Source organism: Chroicocephalus ridibundus, chromosome 9 (assembly GCF_963924245.1).
Source record: "Chroicocephalus ridibundus chromosome 9, bChrRid1.1, whole genome shotgun sequence".
NCBI lineage: Eukaryota > Metazoa > Chordata > Aves > Charadriiformes > Laridae > Chroicocephalus > Chroicocephalus ridibundus.
In genome coordinates, this window is record NC_086292.1 from 9,482,987 (window position 1) to 9,504,922 (window position 21,936).

Consider the following 21,936-nt stretch of genomic DNA (forward strand, 5'->3'; position numbering starts at 1 on the left):
AAGACATGTACTGGGACTTACGTGCGTTTTTAAGAACGCACACCAGCTCAAAGCTTAGTGCTGTCCTATGGATTTTTGGAAATAACAGATTCCAGTTTCCTGGCAAATAATTACACACAAACTGCATGGCATCCGCTCAGGGTCTCTTGACAGTGCGTGAGACGGTCTGTCACCAGCAGCAGTAGCTGATGCCCGGCGAGTGGGGCCAGGCTGAACACCCACCCCAGCTGAAGCACCTGGGTCAGAAAGCAGGGGTTTGCCTGGGGGCCAGGGGGATGCTCAGGGCAGGCCTGCACAGCTGGAAGCATCGCCCTGGATGCTTTGGCTCTGGGGGGCTGCGACCTCTTCAGCCCGGCGTTGTGTTGGGGAAAGGTTGCCTGGGGATTTTGCTGGCAAAAAGAACTTCCAGGGTGGGAAAACGTGCTGGGCAAGGGGGAAGTTTTGCCAGTTCTTGGTTTTTGTACCTCTTCACAGCGTGAGAGCATACCCTGGGGTATGCTCAGGCTCTGTAGTGAAAACCACGCAAATTTCCGAGGGGAATGCTATGTACTGGATGGCAGGATGGGACTCTACGAGGTTTTTATTCCAAACAAGGTAGATGGGGTCTGGTATTAGCTTTGCTCAGATTGTATTGTCTGGAAAGATGACTCAAGTCCTGCAGTATCCGGGACACCCGAACGGAGGTGGCTGGTCATCGTGGAGACACATGCTCCACCAGGCTGCTTGCTTTCACCCCATATAGGTCATACAGAGATCTGAGACAGAGACTTTTCCCTAAGCTCCTACCCCTAAAAGCATATGTTTGTCAGCAGACAACACTTTATGGTCACAGATTAATGTGCTGTTTGAAATTTTATCACATATCTAATGTCCCTCTTGCAGCACAAGCACCTTCTTTGTCACCCCAGCTGGGGCTGGAAACCTCCTCTGCTTGTTTAGCTCCTGCCTCCTCGCCTCCTGGAGCCCGTGCTGGTTACCCCTGAACACCCGGCCAGGAGCGCATCCTTCTGAAGTGGGATTTCAGTAACGTTCTTCCAACTTTGACCCAACTTCTTCCAAGCCCTTTCTACGCAGATTTCCTTCCGCACGGGCAAAGACAGCATTTCAAAGGGCAAGCAAAGTGCTGAGCAATTATTTCTCCCCAGCATCTTGTTTGCTGGAGACAACCCCGTGGCAGCCGCCCCTCACCTGCGGAGCCTCCCAACAGCAGAACGATGCTGTTCGCAGCAACCATCCTCCCTGTCTGAGATGCTACCTCCAAAATCTTGCCAATGCCTCTGGTTTGGCTTTTCTACACACACATGCCGTGCCAGCACTAAATCCCTACAGCAGACCTGCCCCACTCCTTCCCTGAAGACACTGCTCGTGTGGTTGGGTATCTCAGGGACGAGGTGCTTGCGCTCAGCATCAGCTTTTCTGCCTGTGGCCTCACTACTCCAACCACAATGATTTTCTGAGTTTCTCAGGCAAGGTTGGAAAGCAATGAAAAAGGATTTTGGAGTGACTACAAGACAGTTTTGTAAATACATATTAGCATTAACTTTATCCGCATCGCACCAGTAGGCTGAGCTTTCAGAAGATCAAAACCAAGCCTGACCCTGTGCGGCTCTGCTGAAATCCCTGCAAGTCTACAGAAAGCATTTGCCCCTCGCTTTGCGATGGCTAATGTGCTCGTACTGGGGCTCTCCCTTTTCTTCTCAAAAGCGTCATTCGCTCAGCAAACACTCTTGTGCTTGTATCCCGCATCACAGCTAGTGACTCCAGCATCTGGATCCCCAACTTTGAAGTTTCCTTTTCAAAAAAAGTCCTTTCATGTTCTGCGTTTTGATACGCCACGTTCATCTTCTCCCATTTTCCTCTATTCAAGTTCTTCCACCAGTTGTGAATTATATCAGTCAATCAGATTACAAAGGAATTATTGCAAAGGTTTTCTCTTTGCCATCAGTGCTATGTAGTTCATTAAACATATGTTTTGTTATTAAAGTGGCTTCAGAAGCGCTGTCTAATAAAACCCTAGTTTTTCCTTTAGTTAATTGTAAAGTCAATGCCTTAAACCTCCAGGAGGTATTTTTCCAAGGAGAAACAAATTTGTTTTTAAACTGAGCAGTCCTAAAAGTTTATTCTAGTCAACACTGGAGATCAATAGACTCTTCTGTTTTATGTGCTTTAAGGGCTGAAACGGTTGCAACAGATGTAAGGAAAAAAATTACACTTTTGTAGAGGGGAAAAAAGCCCAAGAGTTAAATGGCTGTTTCCAAGCATAGGTATCACTAGGCTGGTGGAAGAAAATTTCCAAAATCCAAGCAGAAGTATGGAAATTAATTATTTCCAAAGCTCTGTACATAAATATCTGGGCATGGTACATTTAATTAATGCATATTTGTTCAAAGATCAGAGATAATTTGTAAGAAAACCAATTTAACTTCTCCCACTTTATCATACGTGCTAAAGACCCTATCAAAGTAAAAATTATTCCTTAAATGTATTACTTTGACTCGCTGCTGATGCCTGGTAATTATAAATTTAGTAACACAATAATGTATTATAACAAAGATTTTTAGCGCAGGTAAATGCTTCACCCAACGCTGCCACCTCCTTCAGCTTCGGCAGCAATGCCAAACCAAGGCTTTCGCTTCTCCTCCAAATAATTCCTCCCTGCAACTCTCCCAGCACAACCGTGGCGACCGACCCCGGCAAGTGATGGGCACGGAGCCGGTGTGTCGCCCGGCACCGGCACCCCCTCTTCTGCCAGCTGTGTCCACCGCTGCCCGTGGCAAAGCAGAGCCCGGACACCTGGAAAAACATCTGGAAAAGAGCTGGCTCCTTTCTGCTTTCCCCGCGCTCTCGGCTGGGCACCGTTGTGCAGCGACTGTGCAGCGGAGCCGCCTGCAGTGACTGCAGCCATCTGTGCAACAGTTATAAATAGCTAATTATACTGTCTAATATTACTTTCACATTTAAGTAATTATTGTAATTGCTGGTGGGATATTGTAGTCACACTTGAGAGGAGAGGTGATCTGTGAGACGCTGTCTATTAAGACACGGGATGACAACGCGAAGAGCCGCCCGTCACTGCTGATTCTGCAACTTTGGAGGACGTGCCCAACCATTCTCGTTGACCGTTTGTCACCATGAAGTTTTTCTTCACGCTTTTCTTGCCCAACATAGAGCATAAAATCTGGACGTACCCCTTCATGCCTGGCCTGCAAAAGGAAACCTTGCGCTCCCTGCAAGAACACTGGCCTCAGATGTCAAATTTGCCATCTTTCCGTGAAAACATATCAGTGCATTTCTCTACTGGCTTACCACCAGAGCGGGGACAGGAGAGGGAAAAAACACAGCTGCAGAAAGTTCCTTGTTTGACTGTTTTCCTTATCCATTTGCACAAACACACGGCTAACCCTGGATGACTCAAACATAACTAGTTTCTGGAAAAGCCACGGATCTGTGCATTTGAAATAACATGCAATGCGCTAGCATAGGGAACGCTCGCCTCCGGAAAGGCTTTGCAGGGCGTTTGGTTTCCTCCGCTACCTCAAAACACTGTAATGCTTCTGCCCCCCACTGCACTGCGCGAATATGCCAGAGTCTCACAGCTCTGGAAAACGGGCAATTCCTATTTCCAGCATCGCACCCACCACCAGACGGGTCGCGAGGGCAGAAGACGCACAGCAGCTCGGATGCGGGGATGGATGCAGCACGGCTGTGTCCAACAGCCCACCGGGCACTGATGCACACAGTCACATATGAAGGGAAACACAGTGGAATTTGACCAAAGAGAAACCCAAAACCTACCATATTTTTTCAATTAGAAAGTGGGGTTTTGTTCCTGCTTTACTGGACAGCCTTAGCCAAGATGCGCATTGTTCTTCTGTCAATGGTGGAGCTGGAGCTCAGCTGCAGGAATCACGCTAAGTACCAATTTTGGTGTCTAGTTTGCTGTTCTTGATAATTTGTAAGCCTCTGAGCTTGCAAGAGACCGGGCTGTCTGTGACCCACCATCGGCAGCGCTGGAAAGACTGTTTCAGAAGCAGCAGCCATAAAAAAAGCTAACGAATAGAGGCAATGAAGAAATTTGATTTCTGTTGCTGCTGTACTGAGGAGCTGGGGTAGAAAACCCTGCCTCAGAAACCCCTGTCCTTACCGCCACCTGACATTTTCCTGTGGGCACGGGATGAGGGTGGGGAGGATGCTCTGGTACCCAAAGGGCCAGTTCCGTGCTTGGGTGGGGAAGGGCTCTCGGAGCCTCTCTCAGGGCGCTGCAAAACAACTGCCCCAAAACCCTTGGGAGGGGGACGGAGAAGGAGCAGGCACCCACCGCTGGGTCTGGAGAGCCGCTACGGAAATAAACACGGGGTGAGGAACCGGAGGCCACGTGGAAAGGCTGAAGGCACGCACCGCTGTCTCATCTCTACGCGCCCAGTGTCGGCGGGGCTCTGCCCGGAGGAGGCTGCAAATGCAGAGCCCCCTTACCTTTATACAGTTATTTCTAGGAGAGGCAACTCAGAGCAGCTCAGACAGGAGCCGAATTTAATGTTGTTCAATTACCTGTGAAGCCCCGCACTGGCAGGAATGATTTATAAACGTTTCGGTGAAATTTGGTTTGATACAAACACAGCCAAGGGTATTTAAGAGCTGGATCCTGCAGCGCAGCGCCCCAAAATGAAACAGAATAGCGTTTTCCTTTGCCCACGCTGCAAACAACACAGAATGCAAACAGCTTTACTGCTGAATAATCAGATTTTTAAAATTATTATTTAAATCTAAAATCAGGGCTTTATGCCCAGCCTCTTAGCTCAGCCTGTCAAACTGATATCCACCGCTTAAAAACGTAGCCGCTACACTGGGAAGCACAGGCAACTCCGTACCACGCTGTTACCCTTCCAGGTGCACGAGCACGTAAGTACCTAACGCAAACGGAGACTAATTCCAGCCTGACTCACGGCAAACCTAATCTCTTCCAGCAGCAAAAGCTGCTCACAGCCCAGTTCACTCTTCGTTTTGATGCCAATATCCTCTAACCAGTCTGTGTTTGACAGGTACCTCCTAGCTAATACTGGATTTTTTTTAGAAAAACCTTCCCAAGCCCTTTTACATAATTGCTGTCTATTTTGTCTGTGCAACCTTTAAGAGGACTTTTTTCCTATTCAAACAATCAGCTTTTTAAGAGGTTTGGTTTTTTTTTTTAAAGGAAACAATCAAAGAATTGTGGTAAACTTTGCATTGATTTTAATTCTCCCTTCCCCCCCCAAAAAGCATGTTTTTTTCCCCTATCTTCCTCGCTACTGTCCAGCTGGGACTGATTTCTGGGTTAGACTATTCTGATCTGCAGAAATAGCAGTGGGACTAAAAAAAGAGTGAGAATACAACCAGCAGGCCAAGAAATTTGGGTCAGACGGAGAATCTGCTAATCCAACAGCTCTGCAAGGAGAGAGACAAAACCAAACTCCTTTCCTAATGACTCCATGACTCCCTCTCTTTCGGATTATCCGAGACACGGGCTGCTACGGAGCTTTATACCTGCAGCACCGCACATTTTGGTTAAACATCATTGTGACACTTTGTCACAAAGAAGCGTACGCTGCATTCTGAGATGCTTTAATCACCACGATCACCATCTAATGACGGGTTTAGAGCCATCGTGTCTGTCAGATACCTGTGCAGGAGCATCCCCCAGCTGCCGAGCGGGGGGAGAGGGGACAGGCGCTGGCGGGGACGGTCAGAGCCCGGGGGTGGGGGGGACAAGGGGTGGCTGGGGGATGGCTTTGGCCGGGCCTGGCCCTGGCGCACAGGCTGGCGCCCCGCCATCTGCTGCGGTGCCGGGGTGCTCTGCGCAGGGTGGGGCCCCGGGGGGTGCACACACACACACACCCCCAAGGGCGATCCGCTGGGCAGTGCATCCTCCCGGGAGCCCCTGCTAGGGACCCTCTCGGGGGTGCATCTCCCCGTGATCCCCCTCCCCCGGAAGGCTGCATGCTACCGAGGGGTCGCATCCAACCCGGGGAGCCCCCACGGCGGGGGTGAGGGGGGGGCGGGCTGCAACCTCTGCGGGGTTTCCCCTCGGGGGTGACCCCCGGGAGGACGGGGAGGGACTGGGGGGTTCCGCCGTGCCTGGGCCGGGCCCGGCGCCGCGATCATGCGCAAACCGCCCCCCGCCGCGCCCCGCGGGGACACCCCCCTCCCTCCCCGATCCCCATCCTCCCGGGCCGCCCCCTCCCTCCGCCGCCCCGCCGAGCCGCGGCCCGGCCGCCCTACCTGCGCCCAGCAGCGCGGCCGAGGCGAGGAGGAACCCCAGGAGGCGGCGACCGGCCATGTCGCGGCGGGGCTGCGCGTCTGCCGCGGGCACGGCCGCCTGCCTCCGCCGGGCGGGGCGGGACGGGGCGGGACGGGACGGGGCGGGGCGGGGCGGGCACCGCCACCGCCCCCCGCCCCCGGCGGGTTGCCGAGCCCCGGCACCGGCCTGCAGCCTCCCGCCGGGTGTGTGCGCTGGGCTCGGTTCCGTATTTCCTCACCCAAAGTGGTGGTTGGGGGGGCAGAATCCGCGCTGCGGACAGCGATGAGGAGACGCGCAGGAAACCGGGGGCGGTTTGGGTTGCTGCTGCCTGGATGCGATGCTGCTGTAGCGGCTGGCGGGGGGGGGGGGGGAACGACCGGCGGGCAGCACCCCCCGGGGCTGTGGGGTCCGTGCGTGGCGGTGGGCAGCGCCCCCGAGGGCTGTAGGGGCTGCGTGTGGCGCTGGGGGACAGCAACAGCACCCCGGGGACTGCGGGAGCCGTGCGTGGCGGCTGGGGGGGGGGGGGGGCAGCACCTCCGGGGATGCGGGAGCCAGTGTGTGCCGGCTGGAGGGCAGCACCCCGGGGGCTGTGGGGGCCGTTTCTGCCGGCTGGGGGGCAGCGGTGGTGCCGGGATGGGGCGATGGTGCCGGGCGTGGGTGCTCTGCCCCGCTGCCGGGAAGGGACTCCGCAGAAGTGCAGGGCGGGGGGAGCTGCTGCAATTTCACCCTTTCATGCCAAGTTTTTAATGTGGAGGTTACGGAGCCATAGAAATGTTGGCTGGAAGCGACCTCTGGAGGTCTCTAGCTCAAACGCCCCCTCGGAGTGGGGCCCACGGGCAGCAGGTCACATCAGCCATGGCTTTGTCTGGTGGAGAGTTGAAAACCTCCAGGGATGCAGGCTCCCCCACCTCCCTGGGTGACCTGCAGCAGTGCTGCCCTACTGCGCAGTGGAGGAGATTCCCCTGGGTCCAGTCTGACCCTCCCACTGACCCTGACCGCGTCTTTGGGCATCACCCCCTGCTGTGTTGCCTGCCACTGCCAAGAAGAGTTTGGCTCTGTCATCTTAATAACTGCTCTTAAGTATCTGTAAGCTGTGATTAGATCTGCCCTCAGCCACCTCCTTGCCAAAGCAAAAAAGCTGCCCCTTGTAGTTCATGTGCACCAGGTGCTGGACCCTCTTCTCTACAGCTCTTAAATGGGGGGAGGGAATTGTTAATAATACAGTAAATATCATCTTTGTTGATATTTATAGGTTGTTTCACTACAGAAAAGGGGGTGAGGAAGCAGCCTGCATTTAGGAGGAATTCCTAAAGCTTTAGCAGGGACTGAAAGCCTGAAGAAGTGTCTGGGTTGTCCTAGTCCCACCCCACCTTACAGCAGTTGGGAGATACTGCTGTCACCGGCTGCTCCAGCCGAGTGTCGGGACTGCCTCGGGTGCAGACAGTCTTTTTTCCTTTTTGCCCTTGGTGGGAGCATCACTTGAAAAGGTAGTGAGCAAATAGACCATGGAGGAGTTACAGTCCTCTTTGGAAGTGCCCAGGTTGAAGGATGTGGCAGGGGAAGGGATGCTGTATTGCTGATTTTCATCTATGGCCACGTAGAACATTGCAGGTTCCATGGTTCCCAGTGCCTTGCCTTCCACAAACCTGCGGGGGGGAAGGTCTCCAAACCCCACACCAGAGCGGGTTTCAGTAAATTGGCGGAGTTTGGCGTGCTCGTATCATCCCGTCGGAGTTGTGGACGCGTCTGTACTGTGCAATTCTCTCTGCTGCTGCAGCAGCTAACGGGAAGAACAGGGGTCCCAGGTTATAGAGGGGCTAAGCGGGAGAAGATGCGGTTCAGCTGCTCTACAAAGCTATCCATGCATTCACAATATTGCCTCTCTTCCTATTTATACAAAGAGAAAAATCAGGATTACAGTCCCGTTTGAGTCAAACTAAAAGGAAACTAGCAGGGCAACATTTGTACCTTCCCACCCTGGTTCCCCAATAACCTCTCCATCAGCTATTTGCATTTCAATGCCTTTCCAAGCCTCTGGTAATTGTTGGGGGAGGAGGCGGGTAAAAAGGCTATTATATTAGAGTCAGATCAGCTTTAGCGAGCCCGAAGGCATGAGAGAGCATCGCAGCAGCTGATGCAACCCGTGACAGTATATTGTTTGCCGTGCCGTGCGAGCCCGGGGTGCGCGCCAGTGCTTGTGAGCCGATTCATAATTACGCAGAAATGTATGAATGCAGCGTTTAATTGGCAGGCAGCAGCAGCGCTGCGCTCCGAATCTGGAGGGAAAAGGGGGCGGGTACGACCCGGGAATTCACGTCGGAACGGCGCATCCCGGCTAAACCCGCCCACGCCCCAGCGTGCCGGCCCCGGGCGGCCGTGCCCCGGAGCTGTGCGACGGGCGCCGGTTGTGGCTTTAAGGGAGGCCGAGCCCAAGGCAGCTGGAGAGGCTGGGGACCGGCCAGGCAGTGACTCAGCGTCGCCTGACCTGTGCCCAGGAGCCCAGGCTATTCTTGCTTCGGGGTGTGTTTAAGGCGGGCAGCCCGGGCTTCAACCCTTCCCGTCGCTCCGCTGGGGATGTGCCCGTGCCGGGGCCGGAGCCGGAGCCTCGCACGCCTCGTGTTGTCCGGCAGCGCGGTGCCGTCTTCCCTTTGGATCGCTTTCCTCCAAGCTTGAGGGGGCTACGACCTTCATATTTTCTTCTCTGGAGCTAGATTAAAGCTGTAATCTTAAAATAGCGGAAGACACAGCCATCAGAGAAACTTTCGGTGGGAAAATATACTTGCTTCCCATTATGTTTTAACAGGTATCATGCTTAACTTTTTTTTTTTTTTCCCTGCCTTTGAAAATCTGCTCCCTGGGCTTAGCACGCTCTTGTCTCTCTGAGCGAGGAGATGTTTAAAGGGAAGGGGAAATGCCGATTGGGAAAGGTAATGCTGGGTCAGACAAAAATCTGATTTAGAATCTTTTTCTTCCTAAATCTATTCAAATAATTTAGCAGGCTCAGAACATGTAATCCGTTAGATCTCAGAACCCCTCGCAGGCACTAATCAATTACCCTTGATAAGTGATGGACACATAAAAAGCATCAATTTAGCTGCTACTGAAGTGCTGCTGTTTTAAAAGCAGAATGAGCTGTCATGTAGCAATGCATAGCCTTGTCACACAGTTATCCGTGATGGAAAATGAAAATACTATACACAATTTCAAATGAGCAATTTCAGAGGCTGAATTACATTTCCACCTGTGCCCATCTCCCGCCTGAGGTATTGTTGTTTTATGGCCCTGTTTCCAAATGCAACGATTCTTTCTTAAGTAAAAAAATTTGCTAATTTGGGGGTCTTTCAAATTCCCTTGTGAAGCTGGAACGCATCTGGTCAAATTTTCTAAATGCCTTGTTTTCTAAAGTCTTGATTAAAGTTATGATTCAAGTGGTTCCTTAAAAAAAAAAAAAAAAAAAAAGAAAAAAAGCAGCGAGCAGTGGTATGAGGTGGCAAGGCTACAAACAGCCCTCAGCCTGCACCGCCCCAGCGGCCCTGCGGTTAAGGGACTCGGGGATATTCCCAGTCTCTTCCGTCACAGTTGCATCACCGTGGAGAAGGAAGGAGCAGGTTTCCCTGGGCAATGGGCTGCTGGCTCTGCTGCTGTGCCAGAGCTGAGGTCCAGCAGACTTTCCTCCTTCGATGCCAGAAGTTGAGCTGAGGGAAGCAGATAGGGGTCTTTGGGGCTCGGTGCCCCCCCCAGCCCGCGGCGTGCTGTGACTGGCAGCGGTGGCTCGTCCGGTGGAAGTCACACCTGAGTAGAGCTCAGGTGAGAGCTCAGTAGAGCCCGTAAACGGACTGGCTGTGCTGCTCACCACCTGCCAAGCGCCGCGCACTTCTCGCTGTAACCATCTTCCCAGAGAGCCTCCTGTCTGGTTCCTTGCAGGACTGATGCATCGGGAGATATTTGTACAAGCTAATTTTAAGTATGTCATTTATCTGCCTAAATTAGATGTCTAGACTCCTTCTATAACCAAAGGTGAGAGGCAGGTTCCTCATTGCAGTGCTCCGAATCACACCCAGAAGATCCTTTGTCTGTATGGGGACCGTGGGTGCCTTACGTCAGTGCTTAAAATGGGTCTCCGTATTCCCTGTCGCGTGCTGGGTCTGCCACTGCTCCTGCAAACAAACACAAAACCTCCTCGCCTTGCGTAAATCAAAAGCTTTAGCTTTAAAGGAGAAATGTTAGTAGTACTTGGATGGAAATTAGCTGGAGAGTGCATTTATTTTTGGCCAGTCCCCTGGGAGCACCTGCCAAGCATTACCTCTCATTTCAAGCCTGGCTGTTCCTGCTGAGAAAGTCTGGTGGAGCTTGGAGTCTGGGTCAAGGTGAGTGCCTGGCTCTTCGTCAGCTGTCTGTGCCATTTAAAAGGGAAAGAGGAGAGAAAGCGAAGCAGCAGCTTGGGTGTGAGGAATGGTGTGCTCGTGCTAGAGTGCGCAGGAATGAGAAGAAACAGGAGTGCTTGGGTATGGTTTATGTACTGATTAAATGCACCTGCCAGTCCCCCAGCGCCGGCGTACAGTTTTAGAATGAAACTGTTGAATCGTAAATTAAACAGAGAAAATTAATTCTGGCCTTGTCTGCTCTTGGGACGATAGCCAATTGCTTAAAACAAGGCTTACGTGCACCTGTTTGAAACCGGAGTAACTGACACAAGCCACGGTGCCTACGTAAAAGGTTTGCAAGAGTCACTCAAGCCGTCGCGTGAACACGCTCGAGTGTCGGCGATGGGGACTTCAGCATTGGGTGGACCAGGCTCTCCCCTTCCGTGGGAGTATGCCCGGATAGCGCACAGGGATGTGCCCGGAGGTCCCCAGTGTGGAACGGGAGCTGGCGTGGCTGGGCTGCCTCCTCTCCTGCTCCCCAGCATCATGTCGCCGGCGGCGCACTGGACCAGCACTGGGTGCACTGGAACGTGAGCTCTTCTGGCGGCAGGACTCACGGGCAGAGACATTGGGGACTTTATTTTCTCAGAATAACTGTGATCTCAAGTGGAAGGACACTGGGGCATCGGGGTCAATTCACATCGTTTGCAGACGCATTAGAAACTCTTGTTTGTTCTCCAGATTCCTGAAAAGCAGAAAAACCTGGTGTTTTCATTTTTTTTGGTGATTTTCCACTAGGGACAGAAATCGCTGGCTGAGAATCTGAGGCCTGAACCCAAAGAAAACATGTCTCAAGAAGCAGCGTAACTGCTCTGGCCAAGGGTTTTATTTTTTTTTCTTAGCCTACTCCAGAAGTCTGCAGAATCCAAAAGGGGCTACAGAGTGTAAGGTGACGTTCAGTGCATCAATGAACAGCTGTAAAAGAGCTTTCCTGCCTTTCCCAGCAGTTAATAACTTTGTTGCACAGAACTTAGTTTTTTTTTCAGAAAGACCTCATGTGTTTTTTGGCTGACTGAGGCCTGGCGAGGAATGTTCATAGTCACAAATGGGGAATTTTTTTTTAATTTTTTTTTTTTAAGAGGAAAAAAAAAAGCAACAAACCAAACCCTCAAACAAACAAACAAACTTGCTTTCACCAAAATCTTTGTTCCTGTTGCTGAGAGTGTGCGGTATTACCTGCCGTAATAAAATGGCGCATAAAGCAGCCTTATTCAGGCTGAGAGGTGTGGAGATTTGGGTGCAGAACAGGTAGCGTCAGGCAATCAAGGTGTCTGCTTGGTTTTTTTCCCCTCGCACTGGACAGGGGTGATCTCTGTGGCTGGGTTAGTGTAACGGTGGGGTGGGCAGAGAGCAGGTATGGCTCAGGGCTGATGCAGCTTGGGAGGAAAGAGGTTTTGTTGCCAAATCCTGGATGCTGGCCCTTGGAGGAGAGAGATGACTCTATCTTCTTGGCTGCTGAGCCTAAAGGAGACTTTTAGCACAGCTAAATTGTACGTATCCCTTGGGAAGGATTTTGAGGCCAAAACCACTAAAAAAACCAGACTCTTTCATCTAAATACAGTCCTAGGAAATTACCGTGGTCTCAATCTAATATACACTCTGTCTTGTACAACGTTATGCCTCTTTTGTAAACACGGGTTCGCTTGTTAACTCATCATTCTACCTGTAATGGAAAAGTTCCATCAAGTGTAACAGAAGTACAAAAAAGGAAGATAGTGCTTATAAAAATCTAAAAAGTTTGGGGTTGTTCCTAAGTTATTGTGTGTGGATTGGGTTTTCTTTAACCATAACGTAAATTTTTGTAATTGGGCAGTGATTTTATATTAAATTTTGCTGCAGGTTCAAAACCGTATCGAGAAGTGCTCATGTGTCTGGTACTTTCTCTGTGGTTTCTGTAAATGTGAGAGAGAGTTAAAAAGCCCAAGTGTTGGAGATGGACAGGTTCTTCTCGGACCAACGCACAGTTCTTCCCTTGTTGGGACTGTTCAGGCTCGCTACAGGCTGGTAATTGCTACCACGTTGGCTGGATAGATATGAATTTGATGTTTTTAACTTAGTATTATGGGGGTAATTTTCTTTGTATCAAAACTTGGGGACATATATTAAGTGCTATTATGTGTGGCTTAAAACTAGGAAAAAAAATCTATGAGATTCAGGCCCTTTTCCCATGTTTTTTGTTGTGCCGTGATCCCAGCTCTTGGGCTGGTTTCTGCCGTAGGGAGTATGTGACCTGACCCCTGCTGGTAACGCGAGTCAGCGTGGAAGGGTTCGCTCCACGTGCTCTTAAATGAGGATATTTGCCTACAAACCCAACTGTTTCTACTGCTGATGCCGTGGAGTGGATCTCCAGGTGCAGCAAAACTCCAGGGCTAGCAAAAAGCAGAGCTGGTGGGTGTTTAACTGCTGAGCTAATTTACAGAAAAAGATCTGACACTATTTTGACATATGCCTGAAGTGATTCCGTTTTACGCTCGTACGGCTTTGATTTTTTTTTTTTTTCTGTCTTAATATTAACTCTTTGCCTCTTACTACTGCTGTGATCATAATGCTTTCCTTCCCCCTCTGCCCTCCCCCCTCGCCTCCTATATTCTTTAGCATCTTCCTGATTTGGGGGGAATTTAACAGCCTCGGTTTGTCCACTCCTGGGCTGCGTGCGGCAGTAACAAACCTGCTGAGATGCGAAGAGCAAATGGTACCCAGCGGAGCGGGCGGATGGGTCGGGCAAAACTCTGGCTGCCGGCAGGTAATTTCAAAGTATCAACCCTGCCTGTAGCAAAGAACGGAATAAACTTTCCGCTAGCACAGGCGTTGGCAGAAAGCACGTGTGTGCGTGGATGTATTCAGGTCTAAAGCAATTCGACCGAACTTTTGTCCTCTGCTTGTCAGCCCAGGTGCTCTGGGCAGGGCGTAGGGAGGAACTGTCTTTGTGGTAAAGGTCTTGCCATCAAAATAGACTCTTATTGCTAGACCGTAATGTAACAACCAACTTCCATGCCCAGACAGAATTCCCACTGATGTCAAAGGTTTTATTTCCACTGAGAAATTAGTAAGCGCTGCAGATTTTGGAATATTATCAACATTAAAACAACAGTCTGGACTGTGTTTTCCCTGCTGTTGTCATGTGAAACACTTAGGGGTGACTGTAAGTGTAAGTCTCTGTTACTCCTTCATTTTGTTCATTTGATGGCAGAATCTCTGTCTGCTCAGTTAATTAATTTCTCCTGCTGTGCTCCGGTTTTCACACAACACTGGGAAGGGTGGGGGGAAAAGGTCTTCAAGAGTGAGACAATGTAGCGTGAACCCACAAAAGTTGTTAGAGGGACCCGGGGGAGGTGAGAGGTTCTGGAAGTTGGTTTTATTGTTTGAAAATGGTTTTCCTGTAGAACACAAGCGCGTGTGCCACTGCAGTGCCAGCAGTCAGAGCAGCTGGGAGGGAGGGAATTTGGTTGACCCTCTTGGAAACCCGTTATGAAATTCCGTGATAATTCACTGAAGCAAGTTCCTAAGTGATGGGGAAGCTGTTTCTTTCCCATTCCCAGCTGTCAGAACTTTTTACCGCTGGGGTGAGGTTTGTGCCGTCTCCTGCAGCTCCGCTCCGGGAGCTCAGCCTGCTCTCTGGGCTGCGTTGCCGGTCCTGCCGCGGTCAGGCCGTGAGCTGCTCCTTGGCGAATAGCACCGATGATAATTATGTTTTCATTCCCCTGTCTTGAGCCGACTGCCGAAGCGTAAATATTGTAACTGCTGTTTTACAGGTGAGGGGAACACGGGTGGGGAAAAATGTGTTTTTCCTGGAGAGCTCAGCCCCGTGGCCACGCTGTGAACGGAGCAGCTTGCCACTGACGGGGTGACCCGGGAGAGGCTGGAGAAAGAGCCCCCCATGGGTTAGTGCTGCTCTGGGAGAGGGTGGGGGGGGACCCCAAAATGCCACCTGCTTGGCTCCGTGCGGAGCAACACCAGCTTAAGTTCACATGTCTTTAAGCTGTTGCGTTGCTGGTGGCACGAGCGGCTGGGTCTGCCTGGGGGCACACAGGCTGGGTGCATCTGGAGCCCAGGCTGGTGGGGCTCCCGCTCTGCCGCCGCCACGTGTTAGAGCCAACACTCACCACGGCTCTTCCCGTCCCAGTGTCTCTCCGTGGCCTGGGATGGCGCTTGGCCCCTTGCTGCTGGTTGCATAAAGGCGATAAAATGGCCCATGTCATCTGGCGTGGTTCTGCGCGTCGTGACTCCTTGGGAAAGCTCAGCGCCGTGAGCCTACTGTTTTCCAGATGCAACGTCTACCATCCCTACTCCTCCCGGCGGAGCCAGTGCTGTCCCTGGTGGGAGTGTTTGCTACATCAAAGCCCTGGTTTGTGCTGTGAGCGGATGATTTCTCTGGTATATTTACACTTGTAAGAGAAGACTTTTTTTTTTTCCCTTGTAAATATCACGGCACTTCTGTTGCTTCTGTGCTGGCCCATCTGTGCACCATTTTCACTTGTACTGACTCATGTTCACAGAGTAGTAAGAACCGTCTCTAAGTGTTTTAATTTCTGCGTTAGAGTGGGCCCATTTTGCATTTCCAGTTAGGTCCTAGGCAGCTGAGCTCTGGGTTTTTTCTTTTTTCCTAATGACATCTCTGGACTCTATTGGGTTGGTATAGATTTAAATGAAGTACTTTGCATTTTTCCATTCAGATTTTTCAAGACTTCCCTTCCCGTGTTCCTGGGGTTTGTTCTCTGTAGTGAGATGTGCTTTCTGCCTGTTTGCTGCCTGACCACAAGTCGCTGGGGTTGTACCCTCTCCGAAAGTGGGTACAACATCTTTAGTCTGTCGTAAGGTTCCAAGTGCAGATATTCCTTAAGAAGGAAACGTTAGGTTAAGGTTGATCATGTGGATTGTGTTCAGGCCCGTTGAGTTGAGCAGTGCTCTTTTTAATGAGTGATCACGTACTCATTTTCTCCACCTCCGTCCCTTTGGGTAACCCGAGTAGACAGCAGCTGTTTGCTGAACAACTCTTGAATGTTTTGCCTTCTCTTCAAGTGCTCCATGCGCACCCAGGGTTGTCTTCATTGTCCACAGGTCAGACCTTGCTCTGGAGGTAGGCTGATCACAGGCTCTTCTTAGTAGCTACTTCTTCCCCCGTGTTCCCTGAGCTGGAGCATCCGTATCCTCGTCCAGCTTGAACCGTCTCCCAGCTCTCTTCTGGCTCAGTACCACAGAGGCCCTGCAACCAAAGGGCACATTTGCGATGAAAGCCCTACCAAACCCTGCAGCCACAGGAGCATCCTTGGTCACGGTGGGATGCCGCGCGTGTTGCCTCACCGGTGTGTCTGGCACAGTGGGGCACTGAGCTTGCTCAGCGCTGAGGGGAGTCAAAGTAGCTGCTGGATCTCTGCTGCACATGTGTAAACAGCAAATAGAAATATATATATATAAAGTCTGAGGCTGAAAACAGCCAAATTATGATCCTTTTTTTCCCCTGAGAATATGAAAAGAGATGTATTTCACAGCAGTCGAGCCTGCCATTATTTCCAGGTACTGCTTTTAGAAGCATGGAGGTGTGAGAGCATTTCAGTAAATGACAAAAAGATCCTTTTAACAGGGGCAAAAGAGAGTCTTTTTCCTTAAACATATTCTTGGGAAAGACTTGAGCCGTTTCAGCTAAAATGAAAAAGTTTAGCCTGAGGCCAAACCCAGCTGGAGAAATTTTCAGCCCAAACAATTAATTATAGATGAAGTTACGAGCAACCAAAACTGGAGTTATACAATAGTCAACTGTAATTACAGTGGTGCTTTCAACTCTGCCTGTGACATCGGCACATGTGTCAAAGTTCTCGGGTGGCTGTCTCAGGAAGAGCCTTCTTGCAGAGCTGTGTATAAACCCCAGCTCCCTGGTTTGAGGGGATGGGAGCAAGTGTTTCACATCTGAAATAATCTGCTTCAGAAAGACAAATTAACTGGTGCCTTTCAGAGCAGCATCTTGTCCGTGTTCAGTGTTTACCCAGGGTCAGGTTTAGCTGGGCTGTTACGTTTCGGTCGCACGTGGGAGGAAGGGCGTAATGAAGAGGGAGCCTCCTGTGACGGAGAACAGCTCAGGCGTGAGGGAGCTGGGATGGCAGAGATTAATGGGGCTGGGTCCCGTCTGCAGTATCTCCATGCGAGCAAGGCTTTCCTGGGAAACTGGAAGGTAAGCTCCCGATGAGGGAGGCTGGCTGTTGTAAAAGCAGTTCCTTGCTTAGCAGGGAGAACGCACCGAGACCGCAAGTGTGTCCTGAACGAACGGTTCCTCGTGGAGATGTTCATGCCACGCACCATCACGAGCGAGCATTTTAGAAGCCTGCACATGGGGGAATATTCTCACCTCCGTCGGCTGCTAAATTGAGCTGCATGTGAGCGCTCTCAGCAGTAGAGGTAGTGCTGACAAACAGTCATCACCGGTGATGAAAGGAGTGCAGGTGAGAGGAAATTTTGTGGGAGGAGATCCTGCTCTGAAGTTCTTGTGGAAACCGTAATTATGTGATTCGGTGTAGAGAGGTATGAGGGTTTCCAGTGCAAGCGATAAAAAAAAAAACCAACAAAATGCTTATGGAAGCAGCCTACGGATAAGGCTGCTCATTCAGACCTTATCTACTCACGTGAGAGCGTGGAAATCTTAGCTCTCCACCTTATCTCTTCTCCCCCGGGAGATCCGCGTTGAGAGAGTTTGACCTCTCGCTTACCGTTTCAAATCAAGCCCAGTGTAATAGTGGCTTTGGCCATGCAGTGCCTCCATCACTTAATGAAATTATCTTGTTCCCTGCCCTTGCGGGTAGAAATGTGTCTTGCCAAAACGCCACTTAAGTGATACCTGGAGGATAGTCGTAACGGAGTAGAGCTATGGCAGAAACGTTCTCGCTTCCTCCAGGCTTTCCCTGAAGATGCAGAGCTTGGGATGTTCGAGGTAGTGGAATTTTCTCCCCCTGCTTCAGGGCAGCTCCTATTTTGTATATGAAGAGGATCCCCGTTTCTGTACTTGCTCCTGGGCTTTTGCGGTTCCCTGTGGGTTTAAATGAACTTTAAAACAACGTTGATTCAAAGCATCCAGTGCAAGGAGATCCCAGATCTGGAATGGATGTTCTTCCAAAAGCACGGGTGCCTTGGTGCCAGCACAGGAGTGTCCATACAAAGAGGTCTCAGCCATAGCGGGCCCAGAATCGGTTTTGCTTTCTCACACTCGGAGCTGGTAATACTTTAAAGGATATCAAGCGGCAAATGTGGCAAAGGGGAAAAATTGTTACAGACTGTATTTGGCAGAAAACCAGCAGAGATAAAATACCATACGTTCTGTGCAATGAGCTCCTACATAAATGATTCATTCACTAGAACACAGCTGGGGTCAACACCTTCTATTTGAATAGCCCAAAGTTATGCAAATATTTTTATGTGGGTTTTCTCAAAAAAAAAAAAAAAAAGACAATATATTCTGCTCTGGTAAAAAAGCTCTTTATCTATGTAACTTTTAAGAATCGAAATCCCACAAGAACAGTGTCACCGTGTTATACACATATATACAGCAGCTGAATAGCTAGAAAATGACAAGATATGCCCTAGAGATGCAAACTCTGAAAAGACTGCTTGTTTTCCTCTGTATTGCCAGCCAAGTCTGTTCTACAAATTGTGTGTGGTGAAGATCACACTATTTCAAAATATCAAATTGCTAATTAAAGAAACTACTCCAGGAAACTTTCCAGTAGAACAATATATGCAGTGGGATAATAGTAGTCACTATTTCTTTAATGAGTTTCTTTCCTAACCAGAATTTCTTACAATGCATTCAGTGCAGCCATTCAGTTAGATTATTATGAATCACATGTGTATTATTTCTGATTCGGTATTAACATAAAAACTTCTGATGAACCATAGTACTACAAAAACAGGTCTAGTGTGTAGAATGGCAATATCATTCCTGCAGATAAAAGCCTGGAGATGAAGGTCCTTATGCAGCAATACAATTTAATGCGTTAGTTTCTAGGCTTAATTTGCAAAGGTGCTGAGAAACTGCAGGTCCAACTGAAGCCAAGAAGAGCAGGGTGTCTCTGGACGGTCAGATATGTTGATCTGCAGCGGGAGCATTGCTCTGCGGTGCAGCATTGCACTCCGTGGGATCTAAATCAGCAAAAGGTAATGGGAGGGAAAAATCTTTCTTGGTGGGCGTTCTCATAATGTGGTTGCTTGAGCTGAAGATTTTCTTGAATACTTATATTTTGCTATAGTGAAGTAATTTAGCAATGTCATCCAAGGGACAGTGTGTACAAGCCCTCGTGAAATATTGCAGGTAGATCAAGTCAAGCAAAAAAGTAGCTTAGCTGTGTAGCAGAGAGAAGAAAGGAGAACGTAAGAGATCTCTGAAAGGCCTTCTTCCCCATTCTGGGAGAGGATGGTGGTGAAAATATTCCCTTCAGGTTCTGAATAGAAGTTGACATAATGAGGTGGATTTCCAAAAATATTCCAAGAAGGTGGACAGCTTTTTCGGTGGCTTGTTGGTGGTAACTAGGTGCCTCATTTGGTATTCTTGAAAATCCTTCATTCCTGCTTAAGAAGTTCTCTAGTGTCTATTTTCTCTGGTGAACGAGAATGACTTCTTGGTCTTGGGTTTTGTGTTCCGAAATAGCCATTCTTCGTATTCCCCCCAAGTAAAGCAAACAAACAACCATTTAAAGCAAAGAAAGCAAGAGCTTCCTAAGTGTAAAGGTAAGGCTTTTCCTCCTCATATGTTTGGAGTGGTTACTGGGCATTACATCATAGTCCTTGATGAGTCCTTGGTTTGAATCATATTATCTCACGGCACAGTTAGCCAGAGACATGTGGAATGACTGTTCTTCAGCTGCCTTAAAAATCTCTCTTGTGGCCTCCGGCGCTCTGAAGGACTTAGCCTCTTCTTTGTCATTGGACTCTATGATAATGGTAGTGTTGGGTTCTTCCATAGGTGGTCCCCACCCTGGTGCTGGTTACCGTGACTCTTCTGCATTTCCTTGCACTCATTGAGTCCCATTCCTTTCCAAATAAGAACTGGAACAAACCCCATGAGAATGAATCACCTGGGGGAGGACAGCAGCTTGGTTTGGTCGTTATTTGAAGACAGTGGAGCCAACACTTACAGGTGGGGGATCAGCACTTCACTGTGCTGTGTTCTACACTAACTCCTAACTGAAAGATTAGAGACTTAAATACATGAGATAATAGGGTTCTCCTTCCATTTTGGCCAGCAGAACTGGGCCAGGGTGCTGTTTCCTCTGTGTTGGTTGCAGATGGGCCAATCTGTTAGGAAATTAGTTTGTTGCTAAACATCGGTAGGGCAATACTGTGATCAGGCTATGTGTGCCATTGTTTTCTTGGCATCTAAGCTTCACTTGGATGTTTGCCATGAGAGTTAGTGACCTGGTGAGCTATTTCCAAATACAACTTGTGGCATATGACTGAGGTCAGGGAATATGGATCAGCTTAATTCCCATGTGTCCAAAGCACCCTGTCAAATACTGCGAAAAATATTGGAATGTCTAACAGGTCAGACTTCACTCATCAGGTCCAGACTTGGCTCTTCTGTCTCTAATGTCTAACAGGAGAGACAAAATCTCAGTCCAATCACCGCCATCCTCAGCACCTGCAAAATGTGAGTTGGGTGTGGATTCTGTCTATTGGGCAAATTGTTAGTCAACGGTTTAAGAAGCAAATAAACGTTGATGGTGGGACTCCATTGCAGCAAGAAGTCAGGAGAGAAAGATGGGAAGGATCAAAGATTAGCATACTTCTCTGCCCCCCTCAGAGCCATCTTTGGGCAGCTTCTCTCCTCTCGGTCCAGAAGGCATCGTGTCGGATCTGAGAGTTCCTGGTCTGGGAAGCTGTGGACACCTGAAAGGTGGAAAGCGTAGAGAGAAGGAGAAGTTGGTGAAGGGCAGCAGGTGACCACAGAGTCCCTCGCCATTGACTATGGACCCCTTTGTTTTTCTTTGTTCGGTGGTGGGCATTCCCGCACCGCCTCCCATGCTCTCCCCTTTCCTGCCTTGCAGAGCATTGCTCTTTGCATCTCAGTGGATTTATTCTCCTCCTTATCTAATTTTAATTAAAGCTCCTTTCTCCCCTCCCCTCTCCCCCCCCAACATAATCAACTGAAGAAAAATGAGCTGGTAAGTCATTGTTTTTACCACTTTGGCAGCCAACGAATGTTATGTCTGGCACGCTCGGCACCAAGTCAGAAAATGAATCAGCAGCTGTTGTGACAGAAGCTTTTTCCTGAATGGGGAAACAGAGACAAAAAGAAAACAGGCCAAGGAGAGGTTTCTGCGGTGGGCATTGCCAGCCCCCCACTGCCATGAGGAATGTCTCTGCCCTTTGCTGGGGAAGGCAGCCCGACTGCTGGTGGGGGTCTCCCCTCTCGCCACCCAACCTGGCAGCAGAGACGGGAGCGCCCATTTTGTGCCTGGCCCTTGGCCGTGCCCGGGAGGGGACCGGCGGGATGAGATGCCCCGGCACCTTGGCAGGGAGCTGGTGGTTTAGGGAAAGCAGGAGTGACCCAATCCCTGCAGGTCTTCCTGAAAACCCCGTCTTGGCCAGGTGGGCGGTGGGGCGCGTGTGTGCAGGTACATCGAATGAGAAACACTTGGTTGTCCCGGGACTGCACGATGGTGAGGTCCATCCATTTTTGGTCCATCCACTTTGTGCCCATCCATGGGAAAGGGATGAATTATGTCTTTGTCTCTTGATGGACTTGGACCTGTATTTAGTTGTTTTAAGTGGTAACCTTGCACGTATTATACACAGCACGCTGTGAGCTGGAAAGTCCCAGAGGAAAGAGCGGTTTATGGTACCCTCAAATCATCCTCATCCTTTATGTAATGGTTAACTTCTCATAAGGACTCAATTTGCTTTGTGACCTTTGGCGTCTGCTGCTGCTTTTATGCCAGACATTTGAGGACACATGAGAAATGCTTTTGACTAATATTATGGCCTTGCTAATATATTGCAAACTATTTCTACAGGAGCAGCATCAAAGTTTTATCTGCTAAATAAATATTGCCGGGCTAAGCTAATACGCAGAGTAGATCTGAAGGCATTACCACACTGGAGCAGACACAGGGTCCAGCTGGACCTGGTGGGTCCAGCACGCTGCAACTGGGCGATGGGCGAAACTGGAGCTTCAGCAGGTTTGTTTGAGACGAAGAACCAGCCTCTGTATCCCCTTGGAAGGGGCTGGTTTTGCTAGAGTATTTTTAATGGGAATAA

The 21,936-nt window shown here is 49.8% G+C and overlaps 1 protein-coding gene across 1 annotated transcript in view; it reads right to left on the reverse strand.

Moving 5' to 3' along the window:
* CD99L2 (CD99 molecule like 2) overlaps positions 1-6,381 on the reverse strand; it is a 40,356-nt gene extending 33,975 nt beyond the window's left edge. Inside the window, exon 1 of the mRNA XM_063345857.1 lies at positions 6,256-6,381. Within this exon, the coding sequence (XP_063201927.1) occupies positions 6,256-6,313 (58 nt within the window). The 5' untranslated portion in view covers positions 6,314-6,381. The remainder of the gene's footprint in view (positions 1-6,255) is intronic.
* Positions 6,382-21,936: the final 15,555 nt, after the last annotated feature.